Source organism: Micromys minutus, assembly GCF_963924665.1.
Source record: "Micromys minutus genome assembly, chromosome: 32".
Taxonomy (NCBI): Eukaryota; Metazoa; Chordata; class Mammalia; order Rodentia; family Muridae; genus Micromys; species Micromys minutus.
Window position 1 is genome coordinate 15,263,428 of NC_137967.1, and position 18,231 is coordinate 15,281,658.

At 52.3% G+C, this 18,231-nt stretch overlaps 1 protein-coding gene across 2 annotated transcripts in view; it reads left to right on the forward strand.

Moving 5' to 3' along the window:
- The window catches only part of SIPA1L3 (signal induced proliferation associated 1 like 3), a 121,552-nt gene that overhangs the window by 78,265 nt on the left and 25,056 nt on the right, over nucleotides 1-18,231 (forward strand). For both annotated transcript variants that reach the window (XM_080908284.1, XM_080908285.1), the window contains exons 13-15: nucleotides 8,296-8,423; nucleotides 11,652-11,770; nucleotides 13,635-14,062. In XM_080908284.1, the coding sequence (XP_080764410.1) occupies nucleotides 8,296-8,423; nucleotides 11,652-11,770; nucleotides 13,635-14,062 (675 nt within the window). The remainder of the gene's footprint in view (nucleotides 1-8,295; nucleotides 8,424-11,651; nucleotides 11,771-13,634; nucleotides 14,063-18,231) is intronic.

The window sequence follows — 18,231 nt, forward strand, 5'->3', positions numbered from 1 at the left end:
CCAGGGTTCCTGTTTCCCACCCCTTCCCCCTTGCTCGTGCTAGAGAGAGATCCCACGAGCCACATGGCTGAACAGAGGAGGGGGGAACACGGTTCAGGAGAACCGTGCCAGGAAGGGGGCATTTGAACCAGGGACATTGATGGGAGTTTGTCACAGAGAGGAAGGAGCCTGAATGAGCAAAGGGGCAGGATGAAAGAGAGGCAAAGAAGATTCCAGATTGTGTAGCTTGCTGGGACGACACCTGAGCCTCAGTGAGGACCGAGACTGCAATTGGCAGCAACCGGCTGCTACTAGATGTCTCCAGTCCCAGCCACTCCACACTGTGAGGGGGGAAAAGGAAAGGGAAAAAAAAAAAAAAGGCCTTAGACGCAAAAGCAGGAAGGTCAGAAGGTCACAGCTAGCCTGGAATACGGAGTGAGTTCAAGGCCAGCCTGGACAACTTAGTAAAGACCACATCCCAAAAATAAAAGTAAAGGAACAAACAGTTCAGGCACTGGCTGCTCTTGAGAAGAACCCAGACTCAGTTCCTTGCACCCACACGGCAGCTCCGGATCCAGGGGATCTGATCCCTCCTCTGACCTCTGACCTCTGACCTCCACAAGCACCAGGCACATATGTGATATAAACACTCACTCAGAAAATAAAGTTTAAGGGGTTTTGTTGTTGTTGTTGTTGGGGGGGGGGGTTTGGGTCGTTTTTCTTTTTTTTTTAAGAGAAAATGAGGCTGATTGATAAAATTGGTTAACCATCTACCCAAATCAAAATCCATGGGGGAGTTTCTGGGTTTGGGCCATTACAAATATTCAGGCAGTGAATATGTAACATGTATGTTCGAGCGTACACATTTCCACACTGAAGGAAGTTTCCATCAGCCTGGGACTGGTGCCCAGCACAGTTGCTTGCCATGTGGTAAGTCCGTTTCTCGTTCCCACCCGCAGCATATGTGTGATCCAGTCTCTCCGCGGTCTCACTGCCATGTGGCATTGTCACCGTTCTTTCTCGTTTTCGCTGTTCTGACAGGCACATGGTGCTGTCTCATTGTCGCCGTAATTTGCATTGCTCTGAGGGCCAACCGTGCTGAGCATCTTGTGTGCTGATCTGCCAGCTACATATTCTCTGCAGTGAAGTGTCTGTGTTCTGCCCCGTTTCTACCTCACTCGGTGCTCTGCAGTGTTCGAGGACCCTTTGTATGAACGGCTATCAGTTTTTCTTTTCATCTTCTTCATAGGGTCTTTCTCAAAATAAACGGTTTTTTGGTCTCTAAACTATCACTCTTCCTCCTAATATAAATCAAACATTTTACTGGTAGGCATCCTGAGTCCTCGATTTTCTTGCCCATCTCCCCTTCATAGTGGAAATTGAGCCAACACCTCTCTAATGTTACACAAGTGCTCTAACATTGAGCCACGCCCAGACCCTGAGTGGGGGATTATAGTCAGGGGCTCTACCACTGAGCCACGCCCCCAGCCACTCACTGGGGGATTATAGTCAGGGGCTCTACCACTGAGCCATGCCCCCAGCCACTCACTGGGGGATTATAGTCAGGGGCTCTACCACTGAGCCACGCCCCCAGCCCCTCACTGGGGGATTATAGTCAGGGGCTCTACCACTGAGCCACGCCCCCAGCCACTCACTGGGGGATTCTAGGCAGGGGCTCTCCCACTGAGCCACACCCCCAGCCCCTCACTGGGGGATTCTAGGCAGGGGCTCTACCACTGAGCCACGCCCCCAGCCCTCACTGGGGGATTATAGTCAGGGGCTCTACCACTGAGCCACGCCCCCAGCCCCTCACTGGGGGATTCTAGGCAGGGGCTCTACCACTGAGCCACGCCCCCAGCCCCTCACTGGGGGATTCTAGGCAGAGGCTCTACCACTGAGCCACGCCCCCAGCCCCTCACTGGGGGATTCTAGGCAGGGGCTCTACCACTGAGCCACGCCCCCAGCCCCTCACTGGGGGATTCTAGGCAGGGGCTAGATGAGCTGATGAGCTGCATCTCTAGCCTTAACTTTTTTTATTTTGATACAGTGTTTCATTAAGTTGCTCATCTGCATCCCAGGCAGAACTTTATAATGAGATCCTCCTGCCTCAGCCTCACCAAAAAAAAAAACCTGTGTGGATGCCACTGCACTCAGTGTCTTTGGTTTGGGCTATTGGTCAAGATTCCTTTTTTCCCAAGAATACTGATTGCTCCAGCAGTTTATTGGAGAGCCAATCTTTCTCTTCTGCATTGAGTTTGCTACTTAAGGAAAAGCATAATGGAGGGCTGGACACATCTGTCTGCGTCTTTCTTTCTCTGGTCTGTGACGCCTGATTAGGGAGTCCTCCCGGCAGCTTCATGATATAAATTGATATAAATTGCCCCCATTTAGCAGAAGTAAAGCTGGGACCCAGCAAAGTGAATCCCCTTGGCTAACATGTCTGTGCCAGGAAGCAGTCTGGACAGGAGTCAAACCTGCCACTAGCCGGGGCTGGCCCAGATCATCACCATGTGCATGGAGACACTGCCCACAGTCACGCTCATGGTTGGGGGTGGGGGTCAGCACCCCTGGGACTTCTCCTGTGATTCTAGCTCTTCCAAGCCCACACCTCACTTCTCAGGGTTCCAGTACCTTAGGCCTGGCCTTTGTAATTCATGGCTCTGCGTTTCCATCTCTCTCTGACCTTGAGCTTGTCCAGGTGTTCCCAGCACACTCAGACCCACAGCCACCCAGATTTAACTGTCACTCTGTCCCTTTTAGTGTTCTGTGAGCAAACAGCTGACAGGAAGCAGCTTTAGGGGAGAAGGGTTCCTCTGGCCTAGTGTTAAGTTGGTGTGGTCAGTCCTGGTAAGGACGGCTTGTTTGTGGTGAGACGCGGACAAACCAGCCAGTGCTCAGCTCTTCTTACCTTCTCATTCATCTCCATGTCCCCACCCCCTCATCGCAGGACTTCAGGGAACCCAGGCTGGCTTTGAACCCATCACATAGCCAAAGACAGTCCTGAGCTCCTGCCTCATGTCACACAGGCGTATGTGGCACTGGGGATCAAGTCCAAGGCTTTGTGTGTTCTAGCAAGCACCATGCCTACTGAACTACACCGCAACCCTGAAAACATTAATTTTTTTTAGAACAGTTCATTTGTTTGTTTGTTTGTTTGTTTGGTTGGTTGGTTGGTTGGTTTTGTTTTGTAAAGACAGGGTTTCTCTGTGTATATCTGGCTGTCCTTTTTTTTTGTAGACATGGTTGGCCTCAAACTCAGAGAGCCTCTGCCTCCCAAGTGCTGGGTTTATAGTTGTGCACCACCACCCAGCTACTAGGGGTGTTTCTTTGTTTGTTGTTTTGTTTTTAGTATAGAATAGAGTTTATTCAGGGCATAGGGAGAGGGGAGTTGAGAGGGTAGTAGAGGCAGAGAGTAGAGTCATAGAGGAGAGAAGCCAGCCATGAGCACGTGGAGAAAGGGGGAAAAGGAATGGGGAGAGATGGGAAGGGAAGGGGTAAGGGGGCAGAGCAAGAGCTAGTCTTTGTTTTTAAAATAGAACCTTACATTGCAAGTCCCAGGCCAGCCACAGCTACATACTAAGTTCCTCTCTCTATCTAAAAAAACAGTAGTAGTAGAAAGGAAGAGAAGGAGAATAGAAGAAAGAACCAACAGACGAACACACTTGGGGCAGAGAGAACCGTGGCTCAGTTCCACACAGGCACGCAGTGGCTGCCAACCATCTGCGACTCCAGTTCCAGGGGATCCACCACCCTCTTCTGGCCTCCACAGGCACTGACCTCAAATGGGTCACATACATACATTCAGGCAAAGCACTTACACACATACATTAAAAACAAACAATCAATCTTTAGGGGCTAGAGAGATGGCTCACAGTACCCATCTGCTCCCTGTTCTGTCCCGGCTGGTCCAGCCTCCACCACCAGTTCCCACCCGGGCTCGGGGCTTGACACTGACCTGTGTCCAGCCATGGTAAAGCACGTTTCCCTAGGCAGTTGGCCATGAGGAACCAGCGAGGTCAAGGCTGGTTGGAGTGGAGGCTGCTTTGGTAAAGCCCCTTATACCACCACAAAGTGGGCCCTCAGACAGACGGAAGAATGAACTCTTAAGCTGGGCTGAGGTGTCACACACCTTTAGTCACAGCACTATGGAGGCAGAGGCAGGCAGATCTCTCTCTGACTTGGAGGCCGGCCTGGTCTACAGAGTGAGTTCCAGGACAGCCTGGGCTACACAGAGAAACCCTGCCTCACAAATAGACAAAACCACAAAAGAATGGAACCTTGGATCCTCTGGTGCTGTGTCTCAATCTCCTTAGGGAGAACCTTAAGGCTGAGGCAGGGTTGTAGGAAGGACATAGTCTGTCTTTTCTTGACAGGGGCATGGAGTTGAGTTTTCAGGAAGCCCAGTGTCTATCAGGAGCTTGAATTAGCAGTTAGAGCAGGTCTCCATAGGCCCAGCTCCAGGGTGTCTTCAAGCTGACAGCGATTCTAGTGCATTGAGGGTCTTAGCTCATCTCTCCTTCCTGTGACCTCTCTCAAGGTGAAGGCCAGAGAGTAGAGGAGCTTCGCCATTGGTCAGAGGCCCAGCACTCCCTTGGTGTCTGTCTTAGTTAAGGTCTCCATTGATGTAAAGAGACACCATGACCAAGGCAACTCTTACAAAGGACAACATGTAATTGGGGCTGGCTTAGTGGTTCTGAGGTTCAGTCCGTTATCATCATGGTGGGAAGCATCGCAGTGTCCAGACAGGCGTGGTGCTGGAGGAGCTGAGAGTTCTACATCTTCACCCAAAGGAAGCAGGAAAAGACTGGCTTGCACATGGCTAGGAGGAGGGTCTCAAAGCCCACCCCCACACTGACACACCTCCTTCAACAAGGCCACTCCCTATGGGCCAAACATATTCAAACCACCACAGCATCCAAGACCTGTATTATCAGGTCACTTGACCAGAGACACCAAAAGTAGATGCAAAAGCCACAGAAACGGGTTCTACACAGCAGAGGCAACCGAGAAAGGGTAAACTCAGGAAGCACTCCTCAGGAGCTCCATCTGCAGTCCCCTCAGCCATGGCCTCACCTTCAGGCTGATGGCAAGAAGGCAGGATTCTGTCTAACACCAGGCCATGCCAGACCCAAGGACATGAGAGGCCCACCTGTTTTAGTGCTTTTCCATAACAACATTGCCAAGGCCACTTACAGAAGATAGGCTTCATTTGGCTTATGATTCCAGAGGGCTAGAGGCCGTGGTGGTGCAGCAAGTGGCAGACACGGGAGCCAGGAGAGCAGGTTAAGGCTCACATCTGGAACAGCAAGCATAAAGCAGAATAAACTCAGAGCGGCTCTAGCCTTTGCACTCTCAAAGCCCATCTCTGGTGCTACACTTCCTCCTCCAACAACGCCACACTTCCTAAGCCTGCAGAAGCAGCGACACCCGCTGGAGACCAAGTATTCAAATGCCCAAGACTGTCTCAACCAAACCACCACACTGTCTTTTTTAAAATAGAGTGTACGTATGTGTGTGAGTGTGTGTGTGTGTGTGTGTGTGTGTGTGTGTGTGTGTGTGTGTGTGACCATAGGCATGTGTGCTTCGTGGCACACATGTGAAGATCAGAAGGCAACTTGCAGGATGTGGCTCTTTCCTCCTACCTTGTGGACCCCAGGGATTAGACTCAGGTCATCAGAGATGGCAGCAAGTGCTATTTCCCACAGGGTCCATCTTTTCTTGCCTTCCTTAGGAGCAAGGAGATTGACATTTTTTCCCCAGAAGCCACAGGGGTCTGGCCCTCCCATGCTGGAATACCTGAAACTTGTGTTGACGAAGATATACTTGGGGGTCCAAGGGTATATAGTTCATTGGTACAGTGTGTGCCCAAGTGTAAGAATTTCAGTTCAGTCCTAGCACCAAAACCTAAAAGAAAACAAAGAGGGTTGGAGATGTAGCTCAGCTGATAGGACACTGGCCTAGCTTGACGGAGCCCAGATTCCTAAAACGGGCTATCACAGGCTAGAGACTAGGATCTGGAGTTAAGTTAATTCTTAGCTATGTAGTGATTTCAAAGTTAACCTGGGCTACATGAAACCCTGTCCCCCAAAATAACAAAGTTTCTTACCTTCTCCAAAGTTGCACCTTTGGTTAACAAAGGACTTCAGAGGACCCAGATTGTCCCAGCAGCCATTTCTCCCCATCATGTTCCTCTCAGCTCGCTGGTGACAACTGGTTATCACCATCAAGGCAATCCCAGGGGCCCGGAAATCCGGCCCACGTTATGGGAAGCCACGAATATTTTATAATCTTAAACGTTCAGCCATAATTGTGCCAAATACCTAATATACCAGAGACAGATGGGCACGAGGGAGGTGTGGGCAGTGGGACCCAGGAGAACAGAGGTTCTGAATGAGGTGCACCAAGGTCTCTTGCAATAGTCAACTCTATTCAGAGCACCAGACATTTATTACACTGTGAGGGTTAGGAAGAATTACGTGGTAAAGTGTACAGTCACAAGGAGAAGAGATACAGCAAAAACGTGTTTCCATAGAGGCACATATACAAATAACAGTAGCCAGTTGTAATGAGCAACCTGAAATAAACTCGCCCTATCTGCTGCACCTAGGAAGGCAGGAGACCACAGCCCTAGAACAGTTCCGCGATGTTGCAGATGCTGAGGTCATAAGACTCTTGTCTTGGTTTCTTAGGGTTTTCTCACAAGCGCTCGGGATTTCCCTCACAGGACTCCATTCTTGGACCATGTTCTGACCAGAGGGGAACTTGCTTTTGTGTCACCATAACCATAGTGTCTGGCAAAGACAATGTAGGAGAACTGATTTCTGGTTTCAAGGGCAGCCGAGCTGTGGCTACTTGGCCTTGTGTGCCTGTAGGAGTGTGTGAAGGAAGATAACTGTTTCTATCACAGCCGGCTAAGAAACCAAGGACAGTGTGAGCCCAGGAGCAACCTACTTCTTCAGGATAGACCTCATCTCCCTACACTCCTGTAGCCTTCCAGAATAGAAACATCAACTGGGGATCAAACTACTAAAACATGGACTCCAGGAGTGATGGGGTCATTCCAGATTCAAGCCCAAACAAGAAATATCTGTCAGAGCCCCCAGAGTGAGAGAACGCCCCACCCTCCACCACCACCTCCCTAGAACTGCATCCCTTTCCTATAGCGTGCAGTGTCAGTGGGCCTCTCTGCTGTTTCTCCACTCCCCAGCCTTGGCAGTGATCTTCAGACACAAAGACACAGCTCAGCCCAGTGTGGTCTCCTGGTACTCACTGCCAATCTCAGCATCAGGGAAAGTGGGAGGCAGGAAGAGTGGGCATTCAAGGTAATCTTTTGCAACATAGCCAGTTCCCAGCCAGTGTAGGCTATATGAGATGCTGTCTCAAAACAATATGGAAGCAAAAGGGCGGGGCCAGCGAGATCTCTGTGGGTAAGGCCCCTGCTGCCAACGCTTGGCAACCTGAATTCAGACCCTAGAACCCATGTTAGAAGGAAAGAACAGATTCCTGGACGTGTCCTCTGACCTCTACATATGTGGTACAGGCACATGTGCACACACATACATACGTGTAATAAAAATATCTTTAAAAGAATTAGTTAACTTCAAAACAACAGCAATCAATCGATCAATAAGTAAATAAATAAACAAATAAAACAATTATAATTCAGTCAGAGCCCATGCCCTACTGAAGGCTAGGGGTTTGAGCCCAAATCTGCCTGTTCTCCAGCCTACGGGCCTTGCCTGCTGTGGCATCTTCCTCCAACTGCGGAGGATCACGGTCATAGCCTGTGGACCAAGCATCTCAGTTCCCCGTTCGTCACCTCCTAACAGCTAGGGAAACTGAGGCTCTGGCATAGGAACTAATTATCCCTGAGTGGGCCAAAAACACCAGCCTGGGTCTGCTGTACCCACCAAATGCTGCCTGATTTGCCTAGCTCCCTTGGGGAGAAGGGACCCTGCAGTGAGGGTGGGGCAAACACACCCAGGAAGGCTAAGTAAGCCTTCTACAGCCAAGAGGCAGAACCCTGGACAAGCAGGGCAGTCGCCCAAGTGGATGTGTACCCGCCCTCCTTGAGAAGCCTGCCTTGCCTGCGCTTGCTGTCACCACCACCTCCCTGGCAGATGTCCCGGGCAGGCGGGCGGGCGGGCAAGCCTCTCTGCTGAGCTTCAGTTAATAGCTGATAACCTTGCCGGCAGCTCCTTGCTCCAGTCCACAGCAGAGTCTCCTGGATGTTAAAAAGCCACTGGCCAGCAGGTCATGGGCTCATCCGGTGCTGTCCCTCCAGGGCGTCACCTTTGTTCCCTCTCTACCCTGCAGGTACGCAGCCGCCCCACACCCCCTACTGTCATTCGATCCTCACTTTATCCACGATGGGATGTCTAGTGGGGACTCCTCTTCAGGTGGCCTGACCAGCCAGGAGAGCACCATGGAGCGCCCAAAGCCGGGTAAGATGATCTGGCCCCGCCCCGTGACCTCCCTTCTCAGCTGGATTTATACTGTGTAGACTATGTGCCAGCGTCTGCTTCGCTCGTGTGCTTCTGGATTCTGTGACGTAATGTCCTGCTGGTGCCATGCTAGTGCCAACTGACCGTAGTGTGGGATTTCTATATTTAATTCTCCGAGTACACCCCACTCTGCTCGAGGGATGCTGAGGGGACCAGTTTGAGGCTGCTTAGAAACATCTTCCTCTGACTCTCCATGAGCATGCGTTCCTAGGTATAGAACAACTGGATTGTGTATTCGACTTTATAAGAAGCTGCACCCAACTATACCCCAAAGTGCTGAACCGTTTCCGCAGCCCCCTGTGACACAGAAGCACTCTATGTGGGCCCCTGGGGTTGTTTCCTTTGTTTCTTTCTTTTAACTCAGTTCTGCTGGACTTACATATGCATTCATTTATTTAGAAAGTTGTATGCTGTGTAACCTGTAGCCCAGGCTAGCTTCATACTATGTAGCTGAGGATGACCTAGTATTTCTAATCTTCCTTGTCCATATCTCATAAGTGCTGGGATCACAGGCCTGTATGACCACACCATCCAGTTTAATTTCCATTTTTCTGACTGACGGGCTTGAACATTTTACACACACACACACACACACACACACACAATTATGAATTCTGTACCTATACCACTTGAATGAATACTTAAAACACAATCTCTTACAACAACCTTGTAACCCCTTTGAAGCCTCAGGACGTCTGATGAGCAGTCAGGTGGGTTCCAAAGGAAGATGGCTGTTGAGGTGTTAGAAAGGAAAGGCAGAGGCAGACTTGCTTCTGAGAGGTGTTGAGGGTTCTTAGGCTGCCAGGAAGGACATCCTCAGCCACATGCCCAGGATGAGCAGAAGGGAGGACTCAGTATAGTGCGTGGGTGTCCTGAACCAGACAGTGGCCCTGCCCCAGGCAGGGGCGTTAGCTTGTCCTTCATCCTTCTGCGGCCTCGAGGGCTTATGACCCCATCTGTCCTCAGTGGGCTGCTCCTGCCTAGGGCTGCTCATGGATCTGTGAGCTGTTTCCAGGACAGATTTTGTGTCTTTTTTTATTTTCCCACTCCATTCAGAAAAGGAGAGGAATATGTTGCCTGGTTCTTCAAACACAGCAAAGTGCAAAACGGAGAAACTTTAAGCATTCAGCAGAGGCCCCAGATGGGGGACATGAGACCCCACTGTTCTCCCTGCCGAACCCTAGAGTCCCACCCTCCTCTTCCTTCCCTGGGACCTTAGTTTAAGGTGACTAACACCTTTCCTGACATACATACACGTGCATGTACACACATGTGCGCCGGGAAGATCTGTGCTGAGAAATCATCAAGAAGTTTAGAGCATGTGGAAGACCCAGAGAAGGGAAAGTTCTAGAAGAGTGTCTGGGATAGCAAGGATCCAAAGCAGGGGCACACACCGGGCCTTGCTCTCCCTACAGAGAGAGTCATGATGTCAGCAGCCCAGTTTTGTATAATCACCATAAGCGTGGCCTTGTGCTAAGTGCCCCACATTCCCTTCTGCTGAGTCACAGCAGCAGCACTGTGACCGCCTGGTGCAGGAATGAGGCAGGTGAGGCATGGAAGGGTTGTCACTTGCCCGAGGTTGCTGCTGGTGAGTGGCTTATTTGGGATTTGAACTGGAACCTGTTAGTTAACCCCATCATCCACAGGGTGTGGATGCAGCCACCTTGTTTCCTGGACCACAGAGCACTCAGGTTAACGAAGTATCTCCTAGACCCAGGCCCATCTTCCTTAGCAGGAACATGGGTCCTGAGGTACCCCGGGCTGCCTTCAAGGGCTTCAGCTATTGGTTGTTAAGCTCGTGCTCCCGCGGGCCTGGCAGTCAGTTCCAGGTCAGACACGGGTCATCTACAGTGATCCAAACCCTTGGCCGAAACCAAGCCTCTCCCCTTCAAAAGTTGGAGGTCTCAGTCACACCTACCAGGCCCCAGAATTGCCCGTCCTTAGGACATTGTCCAGGCTCTTTTGGCTACTGCTGGTTGTTGCTGGCAGGCTGGGAACCCTAGAATGGTGGGGGACTAGGCTGCTGAGACTCTGACCTCCACTTCCTGCTTGTTTCTCTCTGCATAACCTCAAACCAGTTACTTAGTCTCTCTGAGCGTTGATGGTCCCCTTCTACTCAAGGTAGTTCCAATACCTACTTCAGTAGTACTGGTTCTGTCCAGCCAAGAATGGTGCTGCAGAGTCCCCAGCCAGCCTGGGCTCTATAGTGAGACATTGTCTCAAAGATAAACATAAGGGGCTGGCAAGATGGCGTTTGTCACCAAGCCTGAAGACCTTAATTCAGTCCTCAGGGACATGGGTATACACACAAACAAGTAATGTAATAAAAACTCTAATGCATAAGAACAAGACTAGGGAGTTGACTCTAAATAAGAGCAGTTGGCACACAAGCCTGATAACCTGCATTCGACCCCTCGAACCCATGCAAAGGGCCAGATGTGGTGGCGCACATCTGTAATGCAAATGTGGTACATGTCTGTGCCCCGGATGTGGTGCTATGCTCTTGCAGTTGCAGCGTTTCTGCAGCGAGGTGGAAGACGGAGACAGGAGAACCACCTGTAACCGCTGGCCAGCTAGCTTGGAGAGAAGTGGCAGAAAGAACAAGAGACACCCACAACTGTTGGGGGTGGGGGGGTGGCCACCACACTCGGGAGGCAGAGGCAGGTGGGTCTCTGAATTTGAGGATAGCCAGGGCTACACAGAGACACCCTGTCTCGGGGACAAAAAGAAAAGAGACATCCACTCCCAAAAACTGCCCTTGACCTCTACACATAACGCCTTGGTACTCAAACACCCACACGCTCACATGCAGAGACGCGTTAAATGAGATTCAGAGGCCGTCCTGTGCATCTGGAAGATTCAAGGCTCTCCTGGGAACAGCAGGAGGGGGGTGCGAATGGCTGCGGCTGGCCGGTTCATGGCAAAGGTGCTCAGCCTCCTCTGGGGACGACGAGCTAACCACATAAAGCTCTACCAATGCTTTCTGGCGCACAGTACATGCTCATCAAATGCCCCTGCTACTGAGTGCTGGTGCGGGGCGTGCATTGGTGGAGTCTGAAGAGCATACAGGTTAGCCAGAGTGGACCCACGCAGCCACGGTTTAGAGCAGACCACCAGGCCCGGACTGCGTCACCCGTCACCACTGGTGGGTCTCCTCTTTTCCTGCAGAGCCTCTGTGGCACGTGCCGGCCCAGGCCCGGCTCTCCGCCATGACTGGAAGCATTGGCAGCAAGCATCCCTCCAGGCAGGACGCCGCTGGCAAAGATTCTCCCAACAGGCATTCCAAAGTGAGTCACTGCCCCGCCCCACCCTGCCCTGCCCCGCCTCATCCAGGGAGTGAGGCCTTCCATGGCTAGTTGCTGGCTGATGGCTTTTCTGAGCCCGTGGCTGCAGACAACTGGGCTGCTTACCCTGGGTGTGGCCTCTAGAGCAGGGCTCATCCTTAGCCATAGCCAGGGTCCCCTCTACAGGGGCTAAATGACATCCTGGTTCCAACCCTCAGCCAAGTAACCTTTGACAAATCCTCTCCTTCCTCTCTGCATCATGGAGGTCCTGGTAGGCAATTACTGTGCCTGCGACCCCTGCATTTCAGAGACCTTTGGCCATAGAAGGTCAGTCTCTCCCCAGGAGAAGGCAGTGTGGCACAGGGTGAGTCAGGGACTCGGGCTCCCTAATGTCACTTGCTGTCCCTCAAGACCTCCAAGCCCTCTTCTAGGTCCCCTGCTAGGACCTGCATTGTTGCAGCCGGTGGTAGAGTAGGAGGGAAAAGGGTTCAACTGGGAGGTTTTTCAGCCCAGGCCAAAGATGGCAGGAGTCGCTTCCACATACATTGTCATGGCAAGTACTCCATTCCCTGCAAAGAATGCTGGGAAATGGAGTCCTGTATATCTAGTTCGGTCTTAGCAACCTCGTTCCTCATGCTGAGAGCACTTAGACCATAAAAAGGACCGAGAAGCCACTGTCCTCAGGAAGCTGACATCCCAGTGGGGGTAGCAAGCCCTAAGTGGGCAGAAGCATAGCGCAGTGCGGCCTTAGGTAATACTCACCAGAGCCCTGGGAGGAGTATGAGCCCATTATCACCACTGCTGTGCTGAGGCAAAACCAGGACCAAAGCAACCCTGGGAGGAAGGGGTCACGTCAGCTCACTCTTCCACAGTGCTGTTGGTCATCAAAGCGAGTCAGGGAAGGATATAAGCAAAGCAGGAACCTGGAGGCAGGAGCTGACGCACAGGCCATGGAGGGGTGCTGCTTCCTGGCTTGCTCCTCAAGGCTTGCTCAGCCTGCTCTCTTAGGGCTGGCCCTCCCCATCCATCACTAATTAGGATATGCCCTACAGGTTGGCCTCCAGACCGTCTTACAGAGGCATTTTTCCGGAATCGAGGCTCCTCCTCACTAATGACTCTAGTCTGTGCCGAGGGTGACTCTGAATGACGTCAGGGCGGACCCATAAAAATTGATGAGAGAAAATGTCGCAGACAGGTCACAAGAAGTGTGAAAGCCCAGGGCTCGTTCCTGCCACATCCCAAAAACACAGGAGCCTCGTGTGGCTGGAGACTGTCGGAGACAGTAGAACATGAGACAGACCACTGAGGCCCACGACCTGTGCCCTAAAATTGCCACAGGAGAGTTTCAAGCAGGCAGGGAGGGAATGAGATTCCATACAGATGCTCACAGCTTTCTTCTGACCACATATCGGGGACAAATCTGGATAGGGAGACGGAGGGGAGGGGGCAGCGGCGGCCCCAGAGGAGGCAGCGACAGACAGGACCCAGCGAGAACAAAGGGGGATGCCAACATGATGACAGTCCCTGCGTATGTCTGGACCATACAGGCAGCAGGTCTGTAGAACTGGTGCCGAACAGATGTGAGAAGGGAGGAAGGCAGCTGGGATTGGAAGGGAACCCCAGACCTCGGTTTGAGAAACATTCAGTTTGAGATTGTGTCAGTCTTGAGCACCAAATGAGTCAGGACTTCTAGCCACACACCCATTTTACAGATGTGTAAACTGAGGCTGGGAGCAAGTAAATCCCATTGTGTGGAGTTACTGTATAAGGAAGGAGCCAGAATGAGGCCATGTCTGGCTCTGGGGTGCCAGTGTGTGCAGAGGCTCCCATCCCTAGATCAGGATGACACGCTTTTCTTGCCTTCCAGGGTGAACCTCAGTATTCAAGCCATTCCAGCAGCAATACCCTCTCCAGCAACGCCTCCAGCAGCCATAGTGATGACCGGTGGTTCGACCCCCTGGACCCCCTGGAGCCAGAGCAGGACCCCTTCTCCAAGGGAGGCTCGAGTGACAGTGGCATCGATACCACGCTCTACACCTCCAGCCCCAGTTGTCTGTCCCTAGCCAAAGTACCGAGGCCCACCAAGCCGCACAAGCCCCCTGGAAGCATAGGTCTCTGTGGCGGGGGCCGAGAGTCGGCCGGGAGACCCCACCCTGCGGACAGACGGCGGGAAGTCTCCCCTGCACCTGTGGTGGCCGGCCAGAACAAGGGCTACCGGCCGAAGCTGTACTCCTCGGGCTCCAGCACTCCTCCAGGCCTTGTGGGGGGCAGCCGAGACCCACCAAGGCAACCCAGGTGAGAACCCACAACCAGCTCCAGGTCCTCCTCTCCGACCCCACAACCCTGTGTGACATCCTCTCCCATACACCCTTGCTGATGGCTGTCATTGCAGAGTCGGGTCAGCGAGCGCATGATGCTGACCAGAAACCCAGACGGAGGGAGAGTAGCCCCGACTCTCTTCGTCTGTCTCTGGTTTTCTCTCACCCTGTCTCCTCCTCTCTCTCCGCTTTCTATGACCGACGCGTTTAACTCTGTGAGGAGTCTCAGATGGTACATCACAAGTGTGTTTTCAGGTCAGAAAACTAGGGATTTAACTTCTGACACGTCCCAGAGGGGGTAGAGTAGACCACTGCACAGCTCCATGGGTCCCTAGGACTGGTCTCTGCCTTCGTGGGCTGCTGTTCTTACCATGCTAGTGGCTCTCTGGGGGTCAGAGAACAAAGGGGAGTTACAGCATCTCAGCTGCAGCTGAGGTCTCCAAAGGCCCACGTTGGCCTTCCAGCCTCTGGCTTTGAGCCATGGTCCCCCAAACCCACCCCTGGTCAACCCACCCCCATCCTGAGTTCTTCCTCAGTTGGGCGAGGTGCAGGAATATGCATTTTCTTGTGAAGCTCCTAGCTGTGGGCTTGGCGGTCTCAGGACCAGGCTCTGAGAGGCACAAGTAAGAAGGCAGGTAGGGGAGAGATAAGTTCGTCAGCCCAGAGTCTGAACCCACACACTTAGTGCTCCTGAGAAAGCAATGGACGGTCTGCCCAAGAAAGGGAGGCAGGGTGTTCAGTAGAGGGACCAGCTTGGTCCCACCCAGGTGCCCCACTGACACACTTCTAGAGGCCACAGCCTCACGACCCAAATGGCCTGAACCCAGGACTTTCCTGGGATAAAAAGCTTCCTAGCACCTTTGCCTGTGAGCCTGTGGACTCTGTAATTCACTGTATAACCCCATGCCTTTGTTTCTGCTCCTTTCTTAAATGTGTCCATTCGTCTATTTTGAGACGGGGGTTGGGGGTCTCACTATGTAGCTCTAACTGGCCTGGAACTCTTCATATCCTCTTTGAACTCACAGTGATCCACACTCTGAGAAGCTCACATGGGAAAGAGTTGTGTCTCTGCATAGAAATAGCTGGGCTCTAAGCAATGGCTCCCAGTGGCTACACACCTTGACCTGCTCCAGTCGTAAACTGAGGGACGATGCTTCCTCCCTGCTAGAAGGATTTCATGACTTGCCCCAAGGGTCTCTGACAGATTTGTAAAACATCATGGTTGGGCTGTGGATGTCACACAGTAACATAAGGTTTGCCTAGTACTTGTGAGGCCCTGAGTTCAAATCCCAGAACCACAAGAAGAAATAGGAGAGCTGGGAAAGAGAGAAAAGCCAGCAGGTTGGGCGTGCCTGAGTCCTCAGCCTCCCCATCTGAGTAGCTCTTGACTCTGGGAGCCCAGGAGGGTTGCCATGGAGACAAAGAAAAAGGCAGAGTGAGGGTGCTATCTTAGGGTACCTTCCTAGACAAGTCATTCCCAACTTCTGCCCTCGCTGACTGCTTCATTCATCCTTTCGACATATGTTTCTCAGAGACCTGTGCTGCGCCAGGTAACACTGGCCTGTGCCCACAGGTAACAGACATTCCAGCCACCACCCAGAACAAGGTAGAACTGTGCCCACCGAACAGTGCCGGGAAGTGAGCGAAAGCGGGACATTCCCAGCCTGTCCTGGTCCCTGTACCTGGGACGTTGGTGGGAACTGGACCTGGTAGCTCAGGCCTGTCATCTCAGCTAATTGAGAGACTGAGGCAGGATAATCACAAGTTCAAAGCCAGCCTGGGCAACTTAGTGAGACCCTGTTTCAGAACAAACACAGCAGCAAGTTAAGCGTGGGCTAGAGGTGTAGCCACAGGCCCCATCGCCGAGCTGTCCTGGCTTCAACCCCTAGCACTGGAAAGAAAATGTTTGTCGGGTTTTGAAATCCATGATATAAAGGCAGTAGTGATGCCAGGCATGGATGGTGGGTGAGGCAGCTGGGGGGGGGGGAGCAAATTACCCCGTATCTGAGAGAAGTATTTGCCAAATCCAGAAGTGGAGGGGGTAGGGGGAGCCCCACTACACAAGTGGCCCTGGTGGTTGCTAGCTTTAATTTGCATATGGACAATTGATGCTAATTGCAAGTCATTCTTATCTACTCATTAAAGCTGCTTCCTGAAGTTTTCTCCTAGGCAACGGGGGTTTTAGTGTGGAACAGCATTTCCCAAAATGGGGTGCCTGAGGTGATCTGGGTGCTAAGAGGAGGGAAATATCTCTTAAATGGCTATACATTTCCTTATGAGGCAGCAATGCTTCCAGCTCCAACACCCCCCCACCGCGCCCCACACTCCCCCCCTCACCCTACCTCCTCGCTCCCACCCACCTCTCACCCCCAACCCCCACACTCCCACCCCTCCCTGATCTTACAAACACTGCCCTGGACCCTATGGACAATGAGATGAACCGGCTTCTTGCTTTCTCCTCTTGTGTGTTGGGGGTCGGGGGCGGGGTAGCAGTGGAGAGGGTGGTGGTGGAGGTGGAGGAAAAGAAGGATCTGTTCTTGAGACTGGACCTTGCTCTCTTGTAGCCCTGACTGGCCTGTAACTCAACTATGTAAGTCAACAAGCTGGACTCAAACTTGTGGTAATCCTCCTGCCTCTGAGGTGCTGGAAGTACCCGTAATTGCCACCACACAGTGTTAGAAATAAGATGATTTTTAAGAAACACATCCAGGCAGTTGTAGTGACACACCCGTCATCCCAGCACAAGGAAGGCTGAGACAGGGCTTGTGTCTCATGCACACACACCACACAAGCACAAGTAAAGGTAGTGTTCCCGCCAGTGTAGCAAGCTGTTGGTGTTGTCCCACTGCACTCTTCCCACCCAGTCTTCACGTCTCCATGGAAACGTGCATAGTCTCCTAGACAGTCACTGGTCACTCATCTCCGGAGACCCAAGCCCCCGTGCCGTCTGCCGACCACACTGCCCTTGGTAGCAGACAGCCGGAGGCATCTACCATTGTAGGTCTGGTCCTTGGGAACAGATAGCGTGGTACTTGAACCCAGCACCCAGACACAGTGAGAGTCCCCGCCTTGTCCCCACCTTCCCCGCACTTGCCACTTGTTCAAGAGCAAGTGATCCCCAGGCCCAGTGCTGGCTGGCCCCAGGCAACTAGATAACCTGCAAATGGTAGCAGAGTCACGGATGAGCTGCAGTGTAGCACCTTCAGGGCAGGCTGGCTGATGTCTGCAGGCTGGGATGTCATTATGTGGGTGCTTGTGTTTTGTGTGTGTGTGTGTGTGTGTGTGTGTACCTAAAAACAAAAAACCACCCAGGCCTGGTGGCACAGGTACTGCTAATCCCAGCACACCGGAGGCTGGTGCAGAAAGAGACTTGCCTCAAATTTGAAGCACAGAAGAGAAAGGTGGGGTTATCCAGTGGTTTCTCAGGAGCTGTAGGTACAAAGAGCCAGGACCCAGGGAAGAGGGTTGAGCTTGCATGTCGCTGAGCACAGGCCCCAGGGGTCAGGGACATCATCCAGGCACTCCAGTAAGGAGTATGAGTTTGATCCTAAGGGTCAAAGACAGCCAGGAAAGGTCTCAGCAGGAGGAAACAGGTGGATGTGTGCCGCTTCTGATTGTGTGTCAGCGTACATGGCTTACCACGAGTGAAGACGTCAGAGCGTGACTTGATGAAGTCACCTTTACATGGGTTACAGGAATTAAACTAAGGTCACCAGGCTTGCGTGGCCAGGGCCTCTTACCTACTGAACTGGCTCCCTGGCCCCAGATCTGGGTTTTGAAGAAAACGGTGTTTGGGGTAAGATGGAAGGTGGAGTCCCGGGGAGGATGAGGTTAACTCACTCAGAGATGGCACAGGCCTGGGGCAGATGCACAGGGGCTGTGCTCTTGCTAGTTGCTTTCCGAGAGGAGTACTGGTCACTCTGGCTGGAGAGAGATCTCAAACCGGCCCAGCCCAGCTCTCCTGGGCAGTGCTGGTCCAGATCCGTCCGTGCTCCAGGGAACAGAGTCCAGTCCTTCGTGGGGCTGACATTTTGCTGCAGAGAGGAAACAGATGGACAGACAGACAACAACCAAGTAAGACACAGATGGCAATCAAGGCTCAGGAGGAAAATAGAGAGGCAGGCAGTGTCTTGATTTGTCAGAGAA